The sequence below is a fragment of the Zonotrichia leucophrys genome, chromosome 9 (genome assembly GCF_028769735.1).
Source record: "Zonotrichia leucophrys gambelii isolate GWCS_2022_RI chromosome 9, RI_Zleu_2.0, whole genome shotgun sequence".
Classification (NCBI taxonomy): domain Eukaryota; kingdom Metazoa; phylum Chordata; class Aves; order Passeriformes; family Passerellidae; genus Zonotrichia; species Zonotrichia leucophrys.
In genome coordinates, this window is record NC_088179.1 from 24631114 (window position 1) to 24656427 (window position 25314).

The 25314-nt window shown below is 51.4% G+C and overlaps 1 protein-coding gene across 4 annotated transcripts in view; it reads left to right on the top strand.

Moving 5' to 3' along the window:
• Nucleotides 1-1418: 1418 nt before the first annotated feature.
• The window catches only part of PLCH1 (phospholipase C eta 1), a 55323-nt gene continuing 31427 nt past the window's right edge, over nucleotides 1419-25314 (top strand). For 3 of the 4 annotated variants that reach the window (XM_064721180.1, XM_064721178.1, XM_064721182.1), the window contains exons 1-2: nucleotides 1419-1504; nucleotides 11648-11765. In XM_064721180.1, coding sequence (XP_064577250.1) covers nucleotides 11687-11765 — 79 coding nt within the window. In that variant the 5' untranslated portion in view covers nucleotides 1419-1504; nucleotides 11648-11686. Of the gene's footprint in view, nucleotides 1505-11647; nucleotides 11766-19622; nucleotides 19982-25314 lie in introns of those variants that run through there. The other variant, XM_064721179.1, reaches the window with a different exon arrangement.

The following is a 25314-nucleotide window of genomic DNA, read 5'->3' on the forward strand; positions in this document are numbered from 1 at the left end:
TCAAAAGACCACAGGCAGTGAAAGGAGAGACCCGGCCTCCAAATGGCCCAAGAAAAATACCTCCGACACTGCACAGACTTTTTATTGCTGGTGTGGCATGTCAGGCAAATGGCAATAAACATCCCCGGCCCCTCGGAGCCCACCGGCAGCGCGGGCACCGGGCTGCTCTTTGCTTCCTTCGGGAACAAACTTCTGAGCAGGGCTGTTGTCATAGCACAACGGGGAAGGGCTTTAAACGAAGGGAGGTCGGTTTAGATCGGATTTAAGAATTGTTTTACTCAGAGGGTGGTGAAGCCCTTACACAGGGTGCCCAGAGGAGCTGTGGCTGCCCCATCCCTGGAAGTATCTGAGGCCAGGTTGGACCGGGTTTGGAGCAGCCTGGGACAGAGGAAGGTGTCCCTGCCACGGCAGGGTGGGGTGGGAGGGCCGGGGGTCTCCATGGCACCCGCTGGGCGAGGGGCCGCCCCGAGGGGCCGCTTCTCGCTCGGTTCCCATCGCGTCTCACCGGCACCGCTCCCCACGAGGAGCGCGGTGAGTCCTGCGGGAGGAGACTCTGCCGGGCGGGCGGGGGGCAGCGCTACGGGAGCGGATCGAGGGCTCAGTCCCGGCTGGGCTGAGGGGAGCGGATCGGGGGCTCAGTCCCGGCTGGGCTGAGGGGAGCGGATCGGGGGGCTCAGTCCCGATGGTGCGGAGGGGAGCGGACCGGGGGCTCAGTCCCGGCCGGGCTGAGGGGAGCGGAACGGGGGGATCAGTCCTGGCGGTGCGGAGGGGAGCGGACCGGGGGACTCAGTCCCGATGGTGCGGAGGGGAGCGGACCGGGGGGCTCAGTCCCGGCCGGGCGGAGGGGAGCGGACCGGGGGGCTCAGTCCCGGCTGGGCGCTACTGAGGGGAGCGGACCGGGGGCTCAGTCCCGGCCGGGCAGAGGGGAGAGGATCGGGGCACTCAGTCCCAGGGGCGCTGATGGGAGCGGATCGGGGGCTCAGTCCCGGCCGGGCAGCACTGAGGGGAGCGGAACGGGGGCTCAGTCCCGGCGGCGCTGAGGGGAGCGGACCGGGGGGCTCAGTCCCGGCCGGGCAGAGGGGAGCGGATCGGGGGGCTCAGTCCTAGGGGCGCTGATGGGAGCAGATCGGGGGCTCAGTCCCAGCCGGGCGGCGCTGAGGGGAGCGGGCGCCGCTGCCCCGCCGCTCGCAGCGCACACACAATGGAGCAATGGAGCAGGTTGAACGGGCTCGGGGCCGCGGCAACACCGGGGCTGGATCACAGCTCGGGCCGCCGCAGCCGCTCCCGGGCGGACAGGACGGGACGCTCCGCTCCGCTGCAGGGCCGCTCCGGGTTTCGGCAGGGCCCGCGGCGGGGGCGGGCCGCGCCGGGCCGGGCCGGGCGGGGCGGGCGGCAGCGCTGGGGTTTGAACGGAGCAGGTTGAGCACCCGCACCGGGCTGGGGCTGTGCGTGCGGCCGGGGCGGCGAGGCACAGCACCGGACCGAGCCCACCCCGGCGGTCACGGTGAGTGAGTGAGGGCGGACGGGACCCCCGAGCCCCGAGCCCGCTCCTGGCGGGACAGGACTGTGTCCCTGCGAGCCTCCTGGGCTTTCCCATGCGGTTGGTGCTGGTTTCTCACGGTGTTCGCGGCCGGGCTTGAGGTGGGGGTTTGCGAGCTGGAGTTTCTTCTCAGCCCGTTCAGACGGGATCCGCGTGTCCCGAGCGCTCGCCGTGCAGAGCCGGGGCTCCCCGGGGGCCGCCGCCGTGCCTCGGCCGTGTTTGTGCCGCTGGACACGGGGAGATGGCCGGGCTGAGCTCCAGCCGCTCTCTGCCCCGCTCGCCATGTGCCGGGCGGCGCTGCCCCGCGGCGGTGCCAGGGCAGCACCGGGGCCGCGGGCGCTGAAACCGGAGCGAGCCGCAGCCGCTTGGATCGCCCCAGCCCAGCCCGTGTGCAGCGGGGCTTGGTGGGAAATGCCGAGCCCCTGAGCAGCGCAGGACAGCAGTGGGAGCGCCTGTCCCCATCTGGAAGGTGCTGGGATGGTGCTTGTAATCAAACCTCTTGCTGGGTTGAATCTTCCCTAAAAATACCTTATTTCTAATTGCCTACTCCATAAACCGTTTTTTTTTTTTTTTTTAAATGAAGTACAAATTAAACTCCGTACACGTTTTGTTGTGATTCAGCCACTCTGTGCAATTCTGGGAACTCCAACTCCAGCTGGCCAAAAAGTGTTTTAGAAGAAGTGTTATTAAATTCCAGGGAGAAAGATATAAGCCTTATCTGATGGACCAGTCATAGGCTCTTTGTTTAGAGTGTGCTTTAACTCCTGAGTTATAAAACACAATGTTTGCCTGTTTTCAGGGGGCCCTCCTGCTTTACTTGGCCTTGGGACTTCTGGCCCTCATGTTGCAAAACTTAGGAAATGAAAGAAAAGTTAAGGTGTTTGCTCTGAAATGTGAAAGAATAATTGCAGGTAACAGTACTGAAAAGAGAGGCAGGGTTCAACCCTGCAGTGAGGCACCTGAGTTAAGATAATGTGCGATATGGAAAGAAAATCCAGGCTTTTTGGGAGGTGAGAGGCAGCCTCTCCTCTGAGAGGATACACGCTGCTAAAAAGTCTTCCTGGTTCTTTAAGTTTCAGCTCCCTGCAATAAGTTTGAGAGCGCTACTTTTATAAAATCTGTTTTTAACTCTGATGGATGCTCTTTTCCTACATTTAAAAATGCCTGTTACAGAAAGAAATGTTGAGTTTTATCAGCTGAAGATGCACGATTTGTGGGAAATGATCCATTCACGGGTGCTTTCTGGTTCTCTGCTACCTATTGTCTATAAAAACGGGGATCAGCTGGTGGGTTGGGATCAAGTGGCGCACAGCTCATTATTTTAACAATAGGGGCTCGGCTTGGGAGGTTGCCTAGGGAATTGATTTAATGCTGCTGTCCTTTCAGCCGTTGAGGCGGGTGTCCCGCCATGACTTTGATCAAAATCACCGGTATTTGAGAAGGAGAATAAAATTTTCACTCCGTAAAAGCAAAGGAGAGGTCAGCCGCTATTAACAGCTCCCAGCTTTGCATGAGCTGATCTGTAATTTAAAACACTGTCAAGAAATACCCGTGACACTAAAACAGTTTAATGAGCATCAAAATGTAGAACGAAAATTAGTCCTCTGTTCAAGGTTTGGCTTCCCCTTGTTTCTGGGAAAGGCTTTAAGCTGCGTGTTTCTGTTTGGTCTATAAGATAATCTTTCTATAAACGGAACAGTTTTCCTTTAATGAAATCTGAATAGGCTGCATTTTTTTTCTAAGGTGTCACCCAAGATCCAATTCAATTTAAATGGATAACGTTGGTGGCACAGTCAGGGCACAGCCACGTGGGGTAGTGTGGTGGTGTGCAGATTCATTTTGTTTGTTTGCTCTTTAATAACTTTAAACAAGCCTGAATGTCAAAAAAACAAACAAAAACCAACTCTCCAAATTTGGAAAGCAAACGTCTATTTCCAGGTCTGCTGGAGACCCGCTGTACTGCCTGCAGCAGGACAGCATTTTCTGCGTGTGCCTTCAGAGGAGGTGAGACTGTGATGCCTGATTGCTCTGGGGGCTCTCATAGGAACTCAGGAACCAAATTGTGACCCTGGGTGCTGCGGATGTGCTGGGCTGCAGTGAGGGTGCTGCCCAAGATGAGTTTGGCTCTGTGGCAGTGAGGATGCTGCCCAAGATGAGTTTGGCTCTGTGGCAGTGAGGGTGCTGCCCAAGATGAGTTCAGCTCTGTGGCAGTGAGGATGCTGCACAAGCACTTCGGTGGTGTTTTCCTCGTGGCCCGGCCATGGCTGTTGCACTGGGAGGTGTCAGAGGCACTGGCCAGCAGCCAGTGGCTCCCTGGGCAGTGGATTCACTGGTTTGAGCCCGTGGCTCTGGGCTGTGCCAGGGACCAATCTGGTTTTGTTTCCCAGCCCACGAGCAGAAGGTGATTCTGGTGGAGCCCAGCTGGAGCCAGACTGGTCTAACGGGCAGCAGGGAGCTGTGTGTGCTTGTGTACTCCTTCCTTCCTTCTTGTTTATTTTAGGAAGCTGGAACTGTTTTCTGTGACAAAGGTGGCTTTCTTGTGCCAGTCTCCACGGTCACAGCGGGCACTGTTGTTACTGCAGAGATCTGAGCTTCCCTCTGCACTCCTGACTCTGGAGCCTTTTGCCGCCCATCTGACACTGCAGAAGGACTGTCAGGTGTACCTGGGGGGCTGACAGTGCTGTGGAGCACAGCTCTGAGGGATGAGAAGGCAGGTTGGGGATGCTCAATGCGAGGAGGTATCTGACACTGCAGGTGGGCGCTCACAAAGGTCCCCCAGGGACAGAGGAGGGCAGAGTTTGGAGCAGATACCAGTTGCAGGGCTGGAAGAAGCAGGGCACAGGGTGCTGAGGGTGCCACGTGCCCTGGTGGAAGCTGAGTTAACCACTGCAGGATGTAAAACCACTCCAAGGGTGTTTGGTGTGTGTGTTACAGGTCTTGGCATGAGGTGCCCATGTGAGTCTCTTCAGGCTGAAGTAACTCAAGGCTGCTTGCAAGAAACTTCAAGTGCAGGCAGGCAGTGGTGCAGAGTGGTGTGTGCTCTGTTACAGGTGTGATTTATTGGGACTGACACGGAGTTCCTGTTCCTTTGCACACCGAGTGTGACCCAGCGTGTGGCTGGGATGGTGTGGGTCACACCAGGCAGTGCTGAGCCCCACGAGCTTCTCCTTCTTTGCTTGGCTGTTCTTCCACCCACGGGTGAAAAAAAAATAAAAAAGTAAGAATGTTAGCAATTGCCAACTGTGTTAATTGATGTTCAGCAAAGAGGATCTTATGGTGTGAAATGCCCACTCCTGGGGGAACCACACACACACTGGTAACTGGCCAGGGACACAAAGTGCAGGTCATCCATGTCCATGCCTTGGACGTGGCTGCATTGGCACAATTCCTTCCAGGTGTCCTTATCTCCACAGTTTATCACATTGTGAGTTGTACATTTCAGATTTTCATTTGCAGAAACACTCCGGCATTCATTTGCAGTTTGAAACTCTCTGTGCAGCGAACCCAAACCTGATTTGGATTGGTGAATGGTGTACAGAGCTGGCAGAGGCAGCAGAAAGGTGTGCAGAGCACTGAGGTCTGTGCAAGGCAAACATGGAAAAGTCTCACTGATATTTACCCATCCCATGTCTGCGGGTGAGTGTTACCCTGGACAGGGTGTGCAAGGCAGGTGCCAGCTGAAGCTGTGCCTGCTGAACCCTAGAGGCAGCAGCACGCTGCCCTCCTGCACATAATTCCTCAAAGAGCAGAAAAACAAATTCCATCGAGGCTTCTCGAGGAATGGGGAGCAAATGCTAATTCCCTTTCAGGGTCCGTTGCCATGGGGAGTGGGCTCAAATCCTTTCTAATGCCTTCCTCAGCAGCAAGTAGTGCTGACACACGCTTTTCACGGCTCCCAGAAGGAGTGGGGGAACGGCTGGGAACAAAAGCTGCATGGGAATGAGCAGCAGGGGCTGCTGTGGGCTGGCACAGGTAGAGGAGCCTTTGCACAGGGGGCTCAGCCCCGTGCCCTGCCTGCCTGCAGGGCTGGGTGCTGGGGAGTTGTGTGCCAGAGCCTGCTCTGGTGCTGTGCAGGGAGCCCAGCCTGCTCCTCGTGCTCCTCAACAGCAAATCCTGGCATTTGTCCTCTAGCAGGCCCCAAACTGCTGCAGTCAGGGCTGGGCTGAGCCTCTGGCCTCATCTGGTGAGCGATGCAAGATGTGTTTAGTGCTCTGCTGGGGGAATAGCCAAAATACCAGATTAAACCCAGTAAAAATTCCTAAAAATCTGCGTTTTCAGTAAGTCTCATCTACCTGAGAGCATGCAAGTGCAGTATCTGCATCCCAAACTCCATTGTGACCTTTCCCCTTTGATGAGACATCTCTGAATTCTGAGTTTGATGATTTCACATCTCTGAATTCTGAGTTTGATGATTTCACATCTCTGAATTCTGAGTTTGCAGTGGCTCCCAGGGAAATCCACAGGATGTGTTCCTGTGCTCCTGCTCTGGCTTGCCCCTTCAGACACCTTTGCTGCCAGCGTGGTGCCAGCACAGCTGTTCTGGCCTCTTGGCACATTTGATTAGGGAACTCATCTGTCAGAAAAATAAACCAAGCTAAAATCTCTGCTTTTGTTCCTCCAGACCAGTTCCTAGAGAAATAAGAAAAGAATCCCATACTGGATGGTTTTATTTTCTATTGCCAAGCATTGTTGATATTTTTTCCATGCTGGTAATATTTATGGTTAAATATTTGCTGTTCAAAAGGGATTGTAACACTAAGGATATTTTTTAAGCCTTTTGTTTCATACAAGATGCTTTAACTCTTAAAAGTAGCCATACATTAATGACATAGTTAATACAATAGGTAGGTGAAGCTTTATTTTGTAAGTATGAAAATTATATCAATTTACTGGAAAAAATGTCTTTTTGAGTCAGCAGTATGGAACTTCCATCTTGTGTGCCTTGCTTATTCTGCCTGGCTCCCATATGTGTAACTTTAGCAATGTTTATGCAAGTTATTTTGAGTGAATGATGATATTTGATTCTGATTGAAGTGGAGATTTGCACAGATGATGTGTGGAACCCTTGGAGCCTGGCTTGTGTGACAATTAAATCTAAATCTGCATGAATTTAGACCAGCTTAAATGCTTAGCAATATTTGGGTGACTGTTGGTGGCTTAGTGGAATAAGAAGCCCAAGACTGCAGATGGGTGGATGTCTCATGGAATATTGTCATGTTAGGCTTTTATAATCTCTTCAGATTTGTGCTTTTTAGGTCTAACTATGGCTAAGCTTTTCATCCAAGAATTTCTTTGGTTTGTGGGTACTGTTTCAAAAAACCCAGCCCCTGTTGTGCAGAACTGGTCTCTGAAGTTTGAGAGCTGTTCTGCCAGAGTTGTCACTTTGGTTAGAAAGTAAAAACCTGGACTGGGAAGTTCCTGTTGGTGGCTACTGATTAACCAGGAGAGAGCCTGCAGCGTATTTTAATAAGCTGGTGAGGGATGGAGTTTCCTGGTTGCGTGTTGTGCTGTGAGCAGAAGGGCAGATGACCTCTCTCCCTCTGGCCAGTACTGTTATTCCCAATCCCAGTGTAACAAGGGCTGAGCTCTGGGAGCTCGTCCTGGAGAAGTGTCTGTGTGCTTGCCCAGGTGCTGAGTGCTGATGACACCTTGGCAAATGATGTACAGCTTGATGGGGAACATTTCTTTATTGAGCTAAGAAACTGTGGGGAAAACCCAGTGATCCCCAGTGGGCAGCCCTCGCTCTGTTCCTGAGGAGAGCAAGTGAATCTCTTGCTTGTTCTCACACTGAAGATAAAACACTTCACTTCCTCCCTTCTAATAACACTGAAGGTTTGTAGTGAAGCTGAATTGCTTAGATTTTCAATACCACTTCAGGATCCTCCAGGGGAAGTTCAGAGTGGCATTTGTCCTTTGGTGTTTATTTTCTGTTTGCAGTGGCTGGGAGGTGGCTGCCACACGAGATGGTGTCATCAGAGATGCTGCATGCCCCCACCACCATCCCAGCTGCCACACCAAAGCCCAGCCTTTCTCTCTGGACTCTATTCCTGCAGCTTAGTGCCAGCCAGATGGTCTGTGCTCCCTCCCACACTGAGATCTCTAAAGCTCATCAGAGGGCTCTGGCCATAGCTGGGCCACCACAGCATCATTTCCACCACACACTTGGGGTGGCCTTTGTGTGACTCTGGATTGCTCTTCTCATTTCTTACCTTTTTTAAAAGTAATATTATTATTTTGTTATACTTTTCCTTTATGTCAGTTGGAGAGCCCAGTATCTCTGAACTATTTTTCATACTAAAATTTGTCATCAATGGGCACAAACTTCCAAAATCAGTAGCCCGCTTAATATTCAGTGTTTTCTGGACTTTCCTTTAATTACCAGGAACATGAACTTTATACACCATTTGGGGCTAAGGAAACGAATCAGATTTGATAAGTCATACTTCCCGTGTGTGTTCACTGGGTAGATCTGAGCTCTGAAAGTGGAGCTGTGGTTTGGTCTGAGGGAAGTGCCAGTGTCCTGCCCTGTCCTCAGGAATGATCCCTGCTCCTGGGGCTGTGGTTTGGTCTGAGGGAAGTGCCAGTGTCCTGCCCTGTCCTCAGGAATGATCCCTGCTCCTGGGGCTGTGGTTTGGTCTGAGGGAAGTGCCAGTGTCCTGCCCTGTCCTCAGGAATGATCCCTGCCCCTGGAGCTGTGCTGTGCAGGTACACATTGGGTTGTGCTGCTGCTCTCCAGAGCAGGTCTGTGCTGAGCCTGTCCCACAGCCTGGGCTGAGAAGGTTTCAGAGAGCATCCCAGCCTGCAGCTGCTGGTGGCAGGGCTGTGGTTGCCTGGAATGAGGGAATTCCCTGCTCCCCTGCACAGCACAGGGGCTTGCTCTGTGTGAGAGGGGAAGCTGCAGACACAGTGAGATATGGGGGTCAGGCTTTGCTCTTGGTGCTGAGCTCTTGCCATGAGAAGCATCTCTGCCAGCCCAGGCAGGGCATGTGCATCCTCTGCTGCATTCACCATGCCTCACACATTCATTTCCACTGCTTTTAGAATCAAATAACTTCATAAAGCATGTGTAGAATGAAACATTCCTTGAGAGGGGTTTACCCACTTTCTGACAACAAAGATCATATCTGTTCATCTCATCTGTCTGTATCTGCATTGTTTATTCATGTGTGCACACATGAATCTAAGTTTACTTACAAGTTAACTTATTCCTTGTATCCAACTTTGAGCAATACCAACTTACTTCTATTAATAACAATACCAGTTAACTGATACTGCTCAAGTTATTAATGGAAGTATCTTTCCATTAATAACTCTCTTGTGAAGTACAGCTCTGTACAACTAATCAAAGCTCTCTGGAAAAGTGTCTCTCATGGAACACAGTGCTCAAAGCACAAAAATAAGGCAGCTGACAGGTTTAATGGAAATGAATCAGCTGAAATAGCAGATGCAGTTCTCTCAAGGTGCTGTGTTTCTGCACAGCACATAATGGACACCTTGCTCAGCTTCCAGATTAATACACTTTATCCAGATACAAATAGATGGATTCCTGACACGCTGCACTAGCATCTCTGCTCTCAGGTGGTGAAGCACCAACTGTTTTACCTTTTGGCATGAATGTGGCAGGCTCAGGGCTGAACCTGCAGGAATTTGCTTATTGTGAAAATGATACCCCGAGCTGAGAAACCTGCAGAGTGGAAAAGTGAGGAGTGTTTTCAACTCTCTCTGAATTGGCTGCTTTATCAAGCTGGTTTTGAACCAAGATTTATATCTCGTCAGGATTTTGGTAACTTTTTGCCAAAATAGTTTTGCTGTTGCAGTCCTAATTAAGCTAATTATATACATATGGACACTTTTTACTCTAATAATTTGTTCTACATGTATAAAATAAGTGACACAGGTACAGCCTGCATTTTAGTCAGTGGCATAGACAGAATGTTCTTTTTCTCCTGTATTGAAATGATGCAAATTTGTATACAGCTAAGTTCCTAAGTGTGTGTTCCTTTGAAACGATGGTATTTGGCCCAAGTGTGGGGTTGGTTGGGATTTTGTTTGCTGTTTTTTTGGTACTGTAGGGTAAGGCATGATCTTGGCTGGGCGCTCCCGGAACCCTGTAAAGCAAATAACTTTGAGCACTATCCAAAGAACCGCTGGTGTTTCTTGGGAAGGTTTTCTTGCGGCATGTTTGTGTCAGCTGATGCAACCCCTTGGGGAGCCCGGGAGAACCTTTGTTCCGAGGGGCCACCGTGGTGTGGGAGAACCCTTTGTGCCAGAACAAAGGAGGATTGTGTCAGCCGGCCGTGAGACGGAGGGGAGGGGGCTCAGGGGCTCTTTCAGAGGCACTGCAGGGCGGTGTGGAGAGCCACAGCTCCCTGTAAATCTCCCTGTGATACGGGAGAGATCTGGGTGGGAGATAAGATCTGCTGTTATTGTGTGCAAATTCTTGGAGGTGAATATTTGATATGGTTTCCTTAATTAAAGCACCATGCCTCTTGGACTCCTGTAGCCTAAAGCAAAAAGCCTGGCTGTAGGCTGGACTGTGGTGTTATTCCTGTGCTTTAAAGGTAACTAACAGCTTGTGCCTTACTAGGTAAAGCAGAGTGGCCCTAGTGCAGGCTATAAGGAGAGCTGCTGGGTGACGAGGGTGAAAGAGCAGGGATTGTGGAAGATGAATCCTGGCAGGGGTAGTGGCTATTGCTGCTTGGGCTCCAAAGTTGGCAAAACATGCCTTTAGAGTAAACAACACGCGCTCCATACCCAAAACACACCCTCGGTGGAGCTGGGGACGTTTTCAGATGGAGCAAAGCACACACAGGTGTTTGTGGCTCCCACCTGCAGCACAGCCCCCAGCCCATCCCTGTGACACCCATGGGTGTCACACTGGCACTGCCCTGCGGGTCTCTGGCGCTCTCAAATCAGCATCAGCATTGACACCGAGGCACTGAGGCTGCACGGGGACAGGGGAAATGTTCTCCAGGTCCTTCTGTTCCCTTGTTAGCTGGCTGCACCCCCGGAATGGACTGTGGCTAAGTTGGTCATTAAGGATCAGAGGAGTCCTGTTGGCTGGGATTTCAGGTTATTTGTTGTCCTTGTTGTTTTGAATGAAATGGATCTGTGTCCCTTCATGTGCTGTGGTGCTGCATTTGGGGGTGGCTTTGTTACTAAGGCCCCCTGGCAGTAGTTTAGTGAGGAGATTTGGGTGACAGTGTCCTCACATCCTGCTAGAATTGCTTGGATGAAGGCAGTTGGAGTTGTTTGTGCCAAGTGTGGGCGAGCAAGCAGCTGGGTTGGCCAGAGTGAAGGTGGGAGGGAGATAAAATGGGAGACCTAAGTGGGCATGTAACAGGAAGGGGTGTCTGGATTGCTGAAACCAGAACCTGAACTTCATAAAATAGCAAAGGGAGAAGGAGGATCCAGTGAAAGGATTTGGTGTCAGCACAGGAGATTAAGAATTCCGTGGCTTCAGAGAAGTATGAAATGCTGGTGTGTCTGCCTGCAGCCGTCAGTGTTAATTTTGGGCGGCTGATGTAAGTGCTCCTCCCCAGGCTCAAGCTGCCCGTCCATGGGCGATTTCATCCCGAGTGCCTCAGGCCAATGTCAGCCAAGGGCAAGGGCACAGGGGCGCTGTGTCCTCATAACTCTGCTCTGGTCTCAAAGTCAGGGGGTGATTACCTCTGAGTCACCTCTTTAATTACTGTAACCTTCACTTGGGGAGGATTTATAGCTCTGTGGTGTGGGATGTGTCTGTAGCCTGTTAAATATGGGACAGCATCACTGAATGGATTAAATTGATCGTGTCTCCGGGCCCCACAGTGGCCTGCGCTGGCTCGGGGAGTGGTGACAGAGGTGACAGAGGTGCCCATTGCTCCCTGCAGCACCCGGGGAGGTGCTGGCTGGTGGCACCAGTGCAGCACAGCTCTGCCTCCATCCAGGTGATGTGTCCGTGGGGATGGACACGTTTGGAGAGTGAAGAACTTCCTTTGTTGTCATCTTTGTGTGAAGCCGACAGAACGTTTTGCATGAAGGGCTCAAATAACTACAGTGGCAGCAGGAGTTGGGGGCATTGTTTGTAAATGAAGCCCCAGTAACCCATTCCCGTTTCCCTTGCAGGGTCAGAGCCTTTGATGGTGAGCGGGACGCTGCCTCACGATGAGTTACTGGAGTCTGGATAAGAAGAGCTGCCTGCAGTACTGCCGGCACTTCCTAGCGGACAACGGCGTGTTCCACGGTGAGTTACGGTAACTCTGCATTCCGGCTGTCGGTGTTTGCTGCTGCCGGCGGTGCCCGACATTCTGTGTGCCCGGGGTATCTCCTGGGGACGCTGCTCCGGGCAGAGCGGGGCCGAGCCCCGGCCGTGCCCGCTCCGCCCGGGGAGCGCTCGGAGCGTGCGGGAACCCCGGGAGCGACGGGGGAACGGCGGGGCTGCGGCGCCGCCGCCAGGGGGCGCTCCGGGACCGCCGCCCCCGGTACCGGCTCCGACCGATCCCCCCTGATGTGGCTGACTTCCCCCGGTACCGGGCCCGACTGACGTCCCCCGGGGCTGCCGGGGCTGGGTCCGACCGATTCCCCCGGTACCACCGATCTCCTCTGGTGTGGCCGGGGCTGAGTTCCCCCGATCCCCCTCGGGGCTGCCCGGCTGGATCTGCCAGCATTGCACCGTCCCCCGGGTCCCCCTGAACCCCCCCGGTGCTGCCGGGGCTGGATCTGACCAATCCCCCCCCCGGTCCCACCGTTTTCCCCCGGGGCGAGGTCTGACCGATTCCCCCGGTGCCACCGATCCCCCCTGGTGCTGCCGGTACCGGACCCGCTGGGGCTGGCCCGTGGCCGGTGCTCGTGGCTGTGCAGCAGCGGCAGCCCCGGGGGCAGGCAGGGCTCGGTGGAGCCCCGAACCCCGCAGAGGAGCTGCAGCCCAGCCGGTGGCAGAGCCGTTCGGGTCGGTGCTCCTTGTGCCCTGGGTGACACGGGCTGGGGGCTCCAGCAGGTCTGCTCTGATCAGACAGCTGGACCCGTCTGTCTGCTGAGGGAGTGACCCCCAGTGCTGCTCTGAGAGGCCCACACCTTGTGTTCTTTATTCCCTTTGAGGTCAGTAATTAAACCCCATCACTGGGGCAGATTTATGGCACTATTAATAACAGCGGCATGGAATGGCTTTGAATTAAAGATAGAAATGCTCGTCTCATTCAAAGCAAAGGTGATTTTTTTTTTACCTAGAGAGCATACAGCTCCATTTTCAGTGTGTTTGTCAGGACTGGAGAGGTTTGCAGCCCACTGTAAAACAAACTATATCTGCATTTTTGTCACTGTGGTTATGTCACCATTGATGAAGTTAATGGCTTAGTGAGAGAATTAATAATTTGTCAGTCTGTGAATCTTCCTAATGAACGCCAGCTCTCAGAGAAAGCCCCATTTTTCCCTGTACTGTTTTTTCCTTGCCCACGAGCACTTCTAGTCCTATTTGGGACACCAGAAGAATGTTAATAACTTTCTGTAAGTAAGTCTGACAGTGGTGTTGTCACATTAATTCATGTGTGTGCTGCACTTGGGACTTGCGTTAGCGGGAGAGTGCTGTCATCTCCAGGCAGAACCACTCTGCTTCTCCAATGAAATGAATTTGTTCCTGGCATTTTTCAGGCCACTCGTGCGGCCCCACTGGTTTTGGTGGGATCGTGTTCCTTCAGAGCTCCCTCTGACCTTGTGGAAGGGACGTGCTCACCCAGGTGCCCCTGGGCACTGTGGCAGTGTTTTGGTGGGTGCCTGTTAATCCCTGCTTTCCTGCACCAGTGTGGGACTGGGGTGTGGATTTGCAGCTCTGCCACTGCAGAGCAGTGAAAGAGGAGCCTGGTCCATGCTCTGAGGCCTGAGGTGTGTTCCAGCTCAGAGCAGCACCTTGCCTTTATCCTGCTAATGGTGCACAGGCTGGATAATGATCCATCACACAGAGTCCAGCAATCCATGAACAGCTATTGAGGGATGAGTCTGCAAAGTGATAATCATCTGCAGCCCAGGGCATAATTAGCAGGAATCCTAGACCAGAAAGATTTCATGGCCTAATTTATCTGTCTTTGATTGATGATCAGAAAAGATTAACTATTTTTCCCTCACAGAATCCATCAGGGCTTCCCATTTGTCTCTTTTAACCTAAGCAAGACACTGCAGGACAGTTCCTTTCCCTCTGAGTGTATGGAGGGGCTGAATTCCCTCTGGACAGTGACAGAGGTGACAGTCCCACAGCATGGGTAGGGATGTGTGATGTCCCAGGAATTAGTGCGTTTTTCTGGAGCTCCAGAGAGGCTGGGCTCCTCCAGGGCTGTGCTGGTAATTCAGGCTGCTCACATTATCCAGGTGCACCCTGCCTGGGAGCAGTGGGGCAGTCAGTGGCACCAGGGCTGTCTGGAGTGATTGTCTGGAACTGAACCTGTGAGCTGGAGGAGCTGCAGCACCTTGGGGCAGCCCAGGTAAAAACACCCCACTGGGCCAGCTGGTGTTCTTAAAAAGCACAGGAGGATCTTTAGGAGAACTGGAAGTGTCTGCAGAGGTGCATGAGAGGAATTTTGCTGCCCAGCTCTGCTCATCTCTGGTGTTTTCTTCACACCCTTGTGGCACCTGCATTAGTTGAAGCACCTGAGCAGATGGGGTTCCATTTGTTCACCTGCTGCTGAGGAGTTCAAAGGCAAGAACTCATGGACTGCATTAATAAGAATGCTGAAGCTCTATTGGGAGTGGTTTAATTGTTTAATGTAAAAAACCAAAAACCCTAAAGACCACCAACAAAAACCCCAAACAAAACCAAACCTCTCCAAAACAAACAGAAGGAAAAAAGGCTCAGCTTGCAGCAGAAGCAGCCGGCTGAGCCTGCAGCCCTGTTGCAGTGCAGTGCCCTTGCAGAATCCCATTAGTGTGGGATGTCACATCCCTGGAAGTGCTCAAGGCTGGAGGGGCTTGGAGCACCCTGGGGCAGTGGAAGGAGTCCCTGCCCATGCAGGGGTGGAACAGGGTGAGTTTAGGGCCCCTCCCAAGCCAAAGCACTCTGGTTCTGTGACCAGGTGAAGGAAGATGCAATGTTGAGCACTCAGTAAGATGAAGGTGTTGGTGCCACAAGGCCCAGCCCAATGCAGTTCGGGGCAGCAGAGTTTGAGCAGGGGGAGCTCAGGAACAGGGAGAAGGTACAGAAGGGGAGATGAGATGAGTCAGGCTTGTTTAGTTTGGGAAATCAAAGATTGAGAGGGGATGTGACTGCTGGCTCTGAGTGCATTGCAAAGGGAAAGCTCAGGGAGGAAAAGGCTTATTTGAGCTGATGGGGGAAGTTGGCACCAGAGCAAGCTGAAAATTGCCCACAAGTGTATGAAACAGGCCCAGGAAAAACTAAGATATTTTGAGTGAGAGATTGACAGGTTTTGGAAAAATTGTTGCAGCATTGTATTTGTGCTCTTGCTCTGAAGTTGTAAATGTGATTAGCAGGCAATGTATTGACTAGTGGGAAATGAGGCTGGCAAACTATCTGTGGCCCCAATTCAATCCCTGTGTCCAGTGAACATCAGCTACAAGCAGCAGAGCTCCCGTTCCATTCAGGAGGTGCTGCTGGCCGTGGATCAGGCTGCTCTCTGCTGGGTTTAATGGTGCTTTGGGACACTTGCAGGCTGTTACACAAGCAGTGTTGGTACACAACTGTGGGGCTTTCCACGGGCGCTGGTGGGTTGTCTTTAAATAATGACTGAGATTCATGTGTGTAATGAAGTACTGGGTGCATCCACATCGCCTAAGGCTCTCTCATCATTTTATAATTTTATTAAGAAATGCTGCTAATGGCTGCATTTGCAGGATATTAAAATTCTTATCTGTTTATGTCTGAAATTTTTGGTTACAGAAGTGGAGGTTGCTGCTGTGCCTTGTACTCTGGGGAGTCTTATCTGCCCAGAAGCAAAAATGTCAGTTTTCTTCAGCAGCAGCAGCAGTGAGATACAGCAGTGTGTGTGCACACAGAGAATAACAGACCAGAGACAGGGCTGGGGGTGAGCTGTTTTAGCAGTTTCTGCAGAACAGAGAAGACAGGCAATTAGAATGTTTGGAATAGCCTTGAGGATTTGATGAACTCACTTTCATTTCCTTCCTCTTGCAAGCAGTTCCAAAATACAAAGTACAGCATCCCTCTAGGCTTGGAAGAAGAGATTTATTTTTTTTTTTTATTTTTGCTGGGGTTTTAAGCTGTAACTGTGCATCATGTTTTGTTTGTTTGCTGGCAGTAACAATGTAGGAATGGCTGTGCTGTCAGAGCAAACATCCATTTAACTTTGCTGCTCGATGGTCGGGGCTAGAAATACAAAGGGGAAAAACCCAAAGTGTACAGAGCAGCCCTTTCTGTGGCTCTCAGTTCCTCCCAGTCAGCAAGGCAAGTACTTCCCCAGCCAAAACTGCACCTAGATAATTCCAGTTTCTTCATTGCATCTGATAGCTTTATTTTTTTCCGTAAGATTTTTGGAATTCATTTATGCTTGTGACCATCTGTGGGAATTAACCCCAAAACTTGTGGTGGTTGATGGGGACCCTCTGGCTGGAGGGAAGCAGGGATGGAGCAGGCTGTGTTTCACCTTGGGAAGGGAATTGCCTGGAAGGTGGGAGTGGGTCTGAGCCTGGCAGGTGACCATGGAAGGTCCTTAAATCATGTTGGGCACATCCTGGTGCTTTTGGCTGTCCCACACCCTGATGAGGAAACCACGGAGAGCCCCTCCTTGCTTCAGTGGCCTCAGACTTCCGTGCCCAATGAGAACAGAAAATGCCTTCTGTTGTCCTTTTTTATGCAGTCAAACGGCCGATTTTGGTTATTGGAGCACGAGAGTTTTGGGGGAGCAGTCCCGGAGCTTCGCCAGATTGCACAAATCCTCCAGGCCTGATGTTTGCTGATGGGCAGTGCTCTATAATTAGCTCTGCTGGAGCCTCGTGCAGGGCTGGGGGCACAGCTACAGATGCCAGCTGTGGGCTGCAGGACTCAGCCTTTTATCTGCTTCAGAATGGTGCTGGGAAAGCAGAACGAGTTAGTAGTGCAGGAATTTGGGTTTGGGTTCATGTTCTGATTTATGTGAAATATCCACAATCCATTCCTTGTGACAAGCAGATGTAAATGGAAATGTGTTTGCAAGAAGAGCATTAAGGAATTAATGTATTCAAGTCCACTGAGGTTTAAAAAGGGCCTGAAGTGCCTGAAGAAACTCTCTCTGCTTTGTTCAAGAGCTGTGTCTGTCTCTGCATCTGTTAATGAAAGGTGGAGTCTCATGTGGGATCTCTCTCCAGACAATATTTCAGGTCCTTGTGTTCTAATGCCAAGTTATTTTCTCCTTTCATTTTTGAGTGTTTCTCAGCTTTCCATAGAACCATGTCTTCATTAACGATAAATGAGTTGATAAAAGCTTTAATCTGATAAAAATGGCAAGTTTTCTGTGCAGCTGATACAAAGTTTTATTCACTGCTGGCTGACTTTTCACAAGGAGATTGTCTTACAGTTCAGATCTAAGATTACACTTGGAAGATGATTATGAAGATGTTGTTATCTCCTTATTTCATTATCTATTCCCCGTAAGAGGTGTTAGTTCTCTAATCAGCTTTTCTTGCTCTTTAGCAGAATTAGCTTTGTGCTGGTTTCCAGCTATTTTGACAGTGATAAAGGAAAACCCAATGAGCTAGAAAATGAACCTTCCTCTGATGCTGTAATTTCCAAACTGTTAGTTAAATCATATTCTCATTTATTGGAAAATGGATATTTTTGCAGTAGGACTTGCAGGGTTGTGTCTCTGTGCAGTAATCGGAGCCTTGTGAGGTGTGGGCAGGAAACCCAGGTGGGAAAAGCAGGCGTGGAGGTGAGGCTGTTGCTGTTGTGCCAGCCCTTAGCTGGGACTGTGCAGCCCCCCCAGGACGGCAGTGATGGCCGAAAAGGTCTTGGCTTGCAGTGACCATTGATGTCAATCAGCTGCAGGCAAAGGGAAGTGGGTTCTTTGTTCAGAAACTCGTTTGTCACCATCACCTCTGGGACTGCTGGAACCGTGTGAGCTGTGGCCCTGCAGAGCATTCCCAGCAGGACAATGAGCCTGTGAGCAAGGGAAAAGCCAAACCAACTGACAGGGCTTGGGATTCAGTGCACAACCTGGCTTGACACTGAGGAGTTGTCATGGGGATTGATTTTGGAGTTTTTTTTGAAGTTGGATAAACCTACAGGTCTTCTTATACCATTTGGCATCTGTCAACTAAATTACATAACATCTTCATTTGTTTGCTGTAATGTGCTTCTAACCTACATAACATGCTTGAAAACATCTTCATTTGTTTGCTGTAATGTGCTTCTAACCTACATAACATGCTTGAATTTCTAAAGACATGTAGCATTTAGGCATGTCTGGTTTTAAAAGGAAGCTTATTTTGGAGACAAAATAATGAAGAGTGTATTGGTGATTGTGTAAGGTTTCTTACAGAGCAGCTGTGGCATTGAAGGTGCTTGTGTGTAGCTTGTATTATAATTAACAGAACAGTAGGAGTGTGGGTAATTTGCATTTAACACATTATCAAGTGCAATCTGATATATCAATAATTAAACTGTACAGCAGTGACAGTTTATTTTTTGTTGTTGAATTGCATAATTTCAATGCACTGGTAACTGTCTAGAGGCACCACAGTGGTGGTTTCAGCCACGAGCGTGGTGGGCTGAGAACCAGAGCTGGGGTAACGCCATGGCCACCCCATTTCCCTTGCAATGGGTGACACTCCCTCCTCAGCGTGGGACTTGTGCCACCTCCTGCCAGTGCCACCAGAGCCACAGCTGAGCAGCCAAGAGATCCTGCAGTGGGTCTGGGGTCTCGTTTCACGTGCCAGGGTGCTGGACACGGTCCATGGATACCCACAGAGTGCTGAGCTCTGTCGTGGGGGCTGTGGGAAGCCTCTCTGTGTTACCCACAGCTATGAAATTATGATATCTCAGCAAGTAAAACACGTCAGCTCCACTTGGATTTTGTCTCCCATCCCACTGAAGTTCTGCAGGGATGTGGAACTATCATGGGTGGTTTTTTTGAGTGGTTTTTATTTGTTTTCCTCCTCTGTCACGCTGTCTCCCGTGTAACTTTTTCCTGGCCTGTGCTTGACAAATTCTGTCTCTTTTATTGCTGTCACAATGTTTAGGAATACAGCTGGGAATTCCTTTGGTGTGCTGATGTAAATGTCACAGTGGAAGAGCCAGCTGAAGAGGGAAAGAATTAGAAAATGCAATAAATGAAGGATGTGAAGCATTGTATGTGGAGCTGACTTCATTCTTGCTGTGCTTTCCAGCCCTGTGGGCTCCGTTGTAAGGAAGTGCGATTTATGCAAGTCTGAGTGCTTCTGCCCCTTGTTCCACATTGCCTGATTTCAGGAGCACGGGATGCCTTAAACCAGCCCAGGGTTTCGCCAGGGGCACGGGGGGTTTCTGTAGCTGCTGGCAGAGCTGGCGCTCAGCCCCTCCCGGGGCACTCCTGCTCCTTGTTCCTTGTTCCTTGCCCTGCTCAGGGATGCTCAGCCCGAGCCGGGTGCGTTTGTGCCGCAGCTGGACTGTCCCTGCAGGGTGGCTGTTCCCGGAGTTGGGGACAGCGGCAGCAGGAGGGCACAGCAAAGGCCACAAAGGTGCTGGGGGCTTCTCCCCTGCGGCTGCAGATGCGGGGGTTACTCTGGAGCGGGCTCGGGTTTCCCCTCCCGCACTCAGCCTGCGTCACTCCGCCGCTCCGAGCCGGAGTGTGGTAATCCCTGCCCGCGGGAGTCCCTGCGCTTCCCGGGGCCGGCCACGCTCCGAGCCCGGAGCCCCTTGCGGAGCCCGGAGCCCCTTGTGGAGCCCGGAGTGCCTGCGGAGCCCGGAGCCCTTTGTGGAGCCCCTTGCGGAGCCCGGAGCCCCTTGTGAGGCCGGAGCGTGCCGTGCCCGGCGCTGTGTCGGAGCCCGGAGCCCCGTGCGAGCCCGGAGTTCCTGCGGAGGCCGGAGCCCTTTGTGGAGCCCCTTGCGAGGCCGGAGCGTGCCGTGCCCGGCGCTGTGTGCGGTGCCCGGCGCTGTGTCGGAGCCCGGAGCCCCTTGCGGAGCCCGGAGCCCCTTGCGAGCCCGGAGCGCTGCGTGCGGGGATGCCGGAGCAGCGCCGCCCCGCAGCCGCAGCACGGGCAGACCCCGCCGGCTCCCGCGCAGCCTGCGCTCCTCCAGCGGGAGCCCAGTGACCGCCTCTCCCCTCCGCATTTGAGCTATGGATCGCCGAGGCTTCCTCGCTCGTCCTGAGGAGCGGCGCTCGGCTGTGCTTCCAAGGATTTGCTTTCCAAATGTGTTGGCTCTGAAGGCGTGAAGATCAAACTGAGCCTTTCCCGAAGGGAGAATTTCCATTCTGCTTGCCAATAATGCCCGAGTTACAAATTTAATGGCAGACCTTGAAGTATATAAGAATTTAAGTCCAGAAAAAGGTAAGGATGTTTGAGTTTGGAATTGCCGTAAGACAAACTTGTAATCTGTCTGGAAATAGTTATAGAAAAATCAGGTAACTTAACCCTTGGGTTTGGTAAATTGCAGTGTTTATGTGGACATTGTTGGTATAACAAGTGTGCATCTATTCCTGAATGTTTAACAAGAAAACCCGGTGGGTTTGTATTGACTTGAAAGTCAAGTCAGCTTCTCTATGAAAACATGTAGCTTGTGTTTGAGATACTGCTCTTTTGATGAGAACAAACTGCACTTCTGTGTTAGCCTAAATTATTACAAATGTGTTTGCCTTGAATGAAAACATTCTTGACCTTTTCATCTGTTGGGAATTTTGCTGTGGCTTTCAGTGGAGAGGAGTTTTTTTTAGTAGCACTTATAATAGTATAACACATTTGCAAGTAGTATGTAAAATTTGAATGAAAGCACTGGATAAAAAGATGTCTTTCCAAGAATTGCAGGAGATGGTACAAAAAAGGAAGACATCTTGAATAACTTTCTTCAGTATCTTGTAGTTTATAACATCTATTTTTTTCAGTTTATCTTGAATAACTTTCTTCAGTATCTTGTAGTATAACATCTATTTTTTTCAGTTTAAGTCAGTGCTGAATGGAAAGTGGCAGTTAGCTTAAGCCTCTAAGTGGATAGAGAGTGAATGCTGTAGAGAGAAGGAGAAATCATGGTAGACTAAAGTTAATTTTTGTATTTTGCTAATTCTTAAGGACGTTGGATTATGTTCTTTTATAGAAGACACTTAGAAAATACATTTAGCATAAGAGCTTTCTTGCCAGAATTGTGTAGAGCAGAAGAAATTTTTGTGACAAGATTGTCTGTAATTTAAAATCAAACAAGCTAATCTAAAATAAAGCCATCAAAACTCATGGATTATACTTTGAAATATCATCTTTCCCGTTATAAGATGTTAAAATATTTCAGGGCAGTGTTGGCAGTTGATACTTTTTTTTCTTTGTATCTGTCATGGTTGATTTTAGTAGATATTTTTTATCTGCTGGAAGTCTCTGGGAATAGGGACAGCTTTTGTATAGAAACCAGAGCCTATTTCAGGCAGAATGAGTTATTTGAGGATGGCCTGCAGGGAGGGCTGCTGGTGTTGGGTACCCAGAGCTCTCCATGGAGGCCGTGGCTAAAGGAGGGCAGGTGTTACTCCATCTGCCTCCCCAGGTAATGGATACGGCCCCACTGAATAATTCACAGCAGCCAGCCCTCCTGGAGGGGCTGCACCAGCCCTGCAAGGAAAGCATCAGGTTCAGGTTTTGAATCTCATGGTCCTGTGTGTGTGGGTGAGCTCATTCCACAGCAGGGAACTCGGCTGAGGGTGGAATTCTGCTCCAGGTCGTTCTGCAGTCCCTTCCTCGCCCAGATGTGACAGCAAGGCCAAATGCCAGCTGGTCACCCTTGGCCGTGGCAGTGCCATCTCTGTGTGGGGAGGGCAGCCGGGGCTGTGCAGCAGTGAGTGGCTGTCCCTGCTGTCCTGGGCTGTCCCTGGCACTGAGGTTTGAGGTGGGGTCATGGCCAGGCTCCCCCTGTAGCAGGGACCATGGCAGTGCCCTGTTCAATGTCCTTATTAGTGCTGCTTTGGGACTCGTGTGCCTGCAGCTGTCCAGGCACCTGTCCAGGCACTGAGTGCAGGCTCTGGAATCCTGGTATGTAAGGGAATTAGCCTGGAACAGCAAACTGGTCTGAGTGCATATGGAAGGCACCAATCTCTTGGGGAGAACTTGGCCATCCACAGGTTTCGCTCCAGTAACAGCTTAAATCTGTCTCAGCATTAAATGCACTCACAAGAAGTTAGCACATGCACATGGCAGCTTGGGCAGGTGGAAAGCCTCCAGGTGTTTGGGGTATCCTGGGGAGGTTGCCCCGTGTTGCCCTGAGTGCTGCCTGACCCAGTGTCACAGTGGGGCACCACAAAGTGTCCCTGCATGGCCCTGGATGCTGATGGGGCAGTGTCTCACCAGCTCTGCAGAGATGTGGCTGGCCAGGGAGTAAATAGGTTCTGTGCTTGCTAACTGCTTAGTGTTCGTGGTGTTGGTGCTTATGGGTGAAATCTACTCATTTCAGTAAATCCACAGAGCACAGTGATGGTGTTAGGGGAAACGTTTTTGTCATTTGCTGAAGAACTGCTGTCTTTCCAAAAGCCTGGGGCAGCGTAGATGAGAGTTGTGGAGGTGACTCCTTCAGTGCTTGGCTGGAGCCTGAGCTGCCCCAGTGCCACGCTGGGGTCAGTGGTGGCTCACAGCAGCCTGGGGACACCAGGGGCTGCGAGCAGAACGTGCCGACAGAAACCTCCCAGCTCTGTCCAGCACTGAGCCTGCTGCAAGGGGGGTGTGTGTGCTGGCTTCTCCTCTTTCCTCCAGCAGCTGGTGCCTCAGGGAGCGAGTGCTGCTCGTGCCTCCTTGCCTGAGTGAGGTGGGAGCTGTGAGGAGCCCAGGCTGGCTATTCCCTGCTGTAGGGCAGGGAGCTGGAGCTGTGCTGTGGCAGGTCATCAATACAGCAGAGAACGGGCTCACAGGTGTTCCCACGTTACCAGCAGAAACATCGATCAGCCTGGAACTCAGATGCACAAAGCAGCATCATTTTCAGTAATAAAATCACTTTGGTGTTTGAGACTGTCAGTTCATTGTTTGCCCACAGATGACTCACTGTCGGTGACTTGCACCGAGGCAATTTAAAATAGAATAGATAAACATGTTTCTTTAGCAAAATGACTATTTCTGAGGAGAGTGAATAAATTAGTTCATATCATCTGTTGCACTGCAGTCTCCATTCATTATTTTTAAAGGTTAATTAACTTCACCTTCCATTCTATTCTGCCTTTTTCCCTCTTCCTAGCCTGTAGCCGAGCCCCAGATGTGGCTTTGCTTGGCAGCCTGGAGGGGAGCAGTGCTCCCTCAGCCTGGCCCCAGGTGCTGGGCACTGGATCCCCTTCCAGCTGCTCTGTGCCATCAGGGCACTCCCATGCCAGCCCGTGGTGCTGACAGGGCTGAGGGGCTGCCACACGTGGCTGTTTGCTGATCACTCTGCAGACATCAGGGCTGGCTGCTTGCACTGAGGCTGGCACAGTTTATCCTCTGCCCGTCTCTGTGTGGGCACAGGGGTGAGCTCTAGGAAGGGCCTTTTGGTGGTGGGGTTTTTTTCCCCCTATTTTTTGTTAAATTGGTGCAGTTAAGTGGGAGGTGTGACATGCAAAGGCCAGTGTGGTGAATGAGGAGCTCTGCCCTAGCTCAGTGTGCTGTGGTGGGAATTGTATTTGTTGCATCATACAACACAGGGAGGCTGAGAACAAGGTCTGGTTCACTGATGTATGATCCTTATTTATGCACTTATTGATTTTTTCAGAAGGCAGATATGGGATTCTGGCAGAGAAAGAGCTCGTGGCTCACTGTTCTCCACCTCTGCACCCAGAGGCTCAGCTCCTGGGGCGCTCAGATGTTCTCTGCCAAGGAGGAGCCCCTGGCACTGCAGGGGTGGCTCAGCTGCAGTGAGGAGGCATTGCCCTCCTGGGCAGAGCTACCCTGGCCTGGGGAGCCCCAGGTTTCATGTGGGGACACGGGGACAGACCTGGGGATGGTGCCTGGTGCTCCGGGCCATGGTCACACAGAGGGAGGGTGCTTGTCCCGAAAGCCACCCTGGATGTGGCACAGTGACACCACACACCTGTGTGCTCGTCCTCCCCTTGGCAGGGGCAGCGGAAACTCTCCTCCTCCTCCTCCTCCTCCTGCACCTCCTGCTTTTTCCACTTTCTGGAGTGTCATAATCGACTGCTGCGCCCTCCCTGCTGAGGGATCCTCGAGGAAGAAAGAGGATTAGGATGTGCAAACTTAACAGTGTTTGCTTAATAAATCTGTGCTCCTTGTTCACCCCATTGATGTGACAATGTGCCTTGGCACTCGGCCATGGCTGTGCTTAAACGATTGTGCTTTTCAGTGTTGACAAAGGATTAATTCCACAGTCCTAACGGGAAACGAACAGTCCCCAGCCACGCCGTGCTGCTGTGGCACCAGGGCTCTCACAATGCCCAGCTCTGGTGGAGTTGTTTCTGAAGAAAGGATGAAACCTGGGCTAATTGCTTGAAGATAATGAGTGGAACTTTGCTGAGCTGGCAGAAGGAGGGGTCCTTGGGCGGGGCTGGAAAACATGCATTATTCATGGGGTCCAACAGGGCAGCACAGCCCCTGTGAAAGAGGCACTGGCCTGGCAGGACATTTCTGCGCTGCACAGTGCTCTCTGAAGTCTCAGTGAAGGAACAAAGCTTGTCATTAAGGACCATTCAGGCTCTTTTTGGATTATACTGTAGTGCCAAGCTTTTGTTTGGATACTTCTGGTTCCTTTCTGATCTCTCAGAGCAAAAGAGGAGGGGGCTCAGCCTGGGAAGGAGCTCTGGGCTCTCCCATGGCAAGAATAACTAAGGGTTGTCAGGGATCAGCTTGAAAAGGTGAAGAGCAGAGACCTTTCACTTGTAATGTGAAAATAAGATGAGTTATTGGCCGTCCTGGAAGCACAGAGCCCGCAGTGTCAATAGGGGAGGCTGAAAGAGCAGCTGCTGTGAAATATGTGTTACTCAGACATGACTTCTGGGAGCTGCTGCTCCCCAGCTTTTGCATTTGTTTTGGGTTATTTTGAAAGAAAAAAAGACACCACCAGACAGTTCCCAGACTTACAAGGAGCTGAAACACGCTGATAGATTTTGGTTGTGCTTGGGGTTGTTTCTCCATTCTGGATAGTGAATGGTTTTGCTCTTCAGCTTCACCCCTTTTTTGTTTGCATATTATTTAGTGACTTTACAAGCACGAGCTGCTTCCCAGAGTTAGTGATTTCCTTTGATTAGACACCATTCAGTTGTTTGAGTAGTCCCAACTTGTGTTTGGTTACTGGTGTTGATGATGCTCTGCCTCTCCAGGGCTGAGCTGAATTGCCCGTGACCTTTTCAGCCTCTGGTGGCTCTGCTGGTGCTGTGTGGCTTCCTCGAGGGTTTCTTGGGAAATGCAGAAGTGTGAGAGATTGATTGTCCATCTCATGTCCACGGACTCCCAGAGATTACCATTAAACCCACTGTAAGAAGCTTAATGTGAAATTCCGTGAGGCTGCAAGAGCTGCTGCGAGGCAAATTAAACTGGCATAAAATATGAGCTGTGCCTGTTTAAACCAAAGCCCAATCCTGCTGGGGAGTGCCCCAGACCTGCGTCTGCCCCCTGTGCCCCGGGCCCTTGGGCTGTTATGTAACCCCAACAATCAGCACCCTGCTGGCATTAGTGCTGCTCCGTGGGATTGAGATGGGATGTGCTCCCGGGTGCAGCTG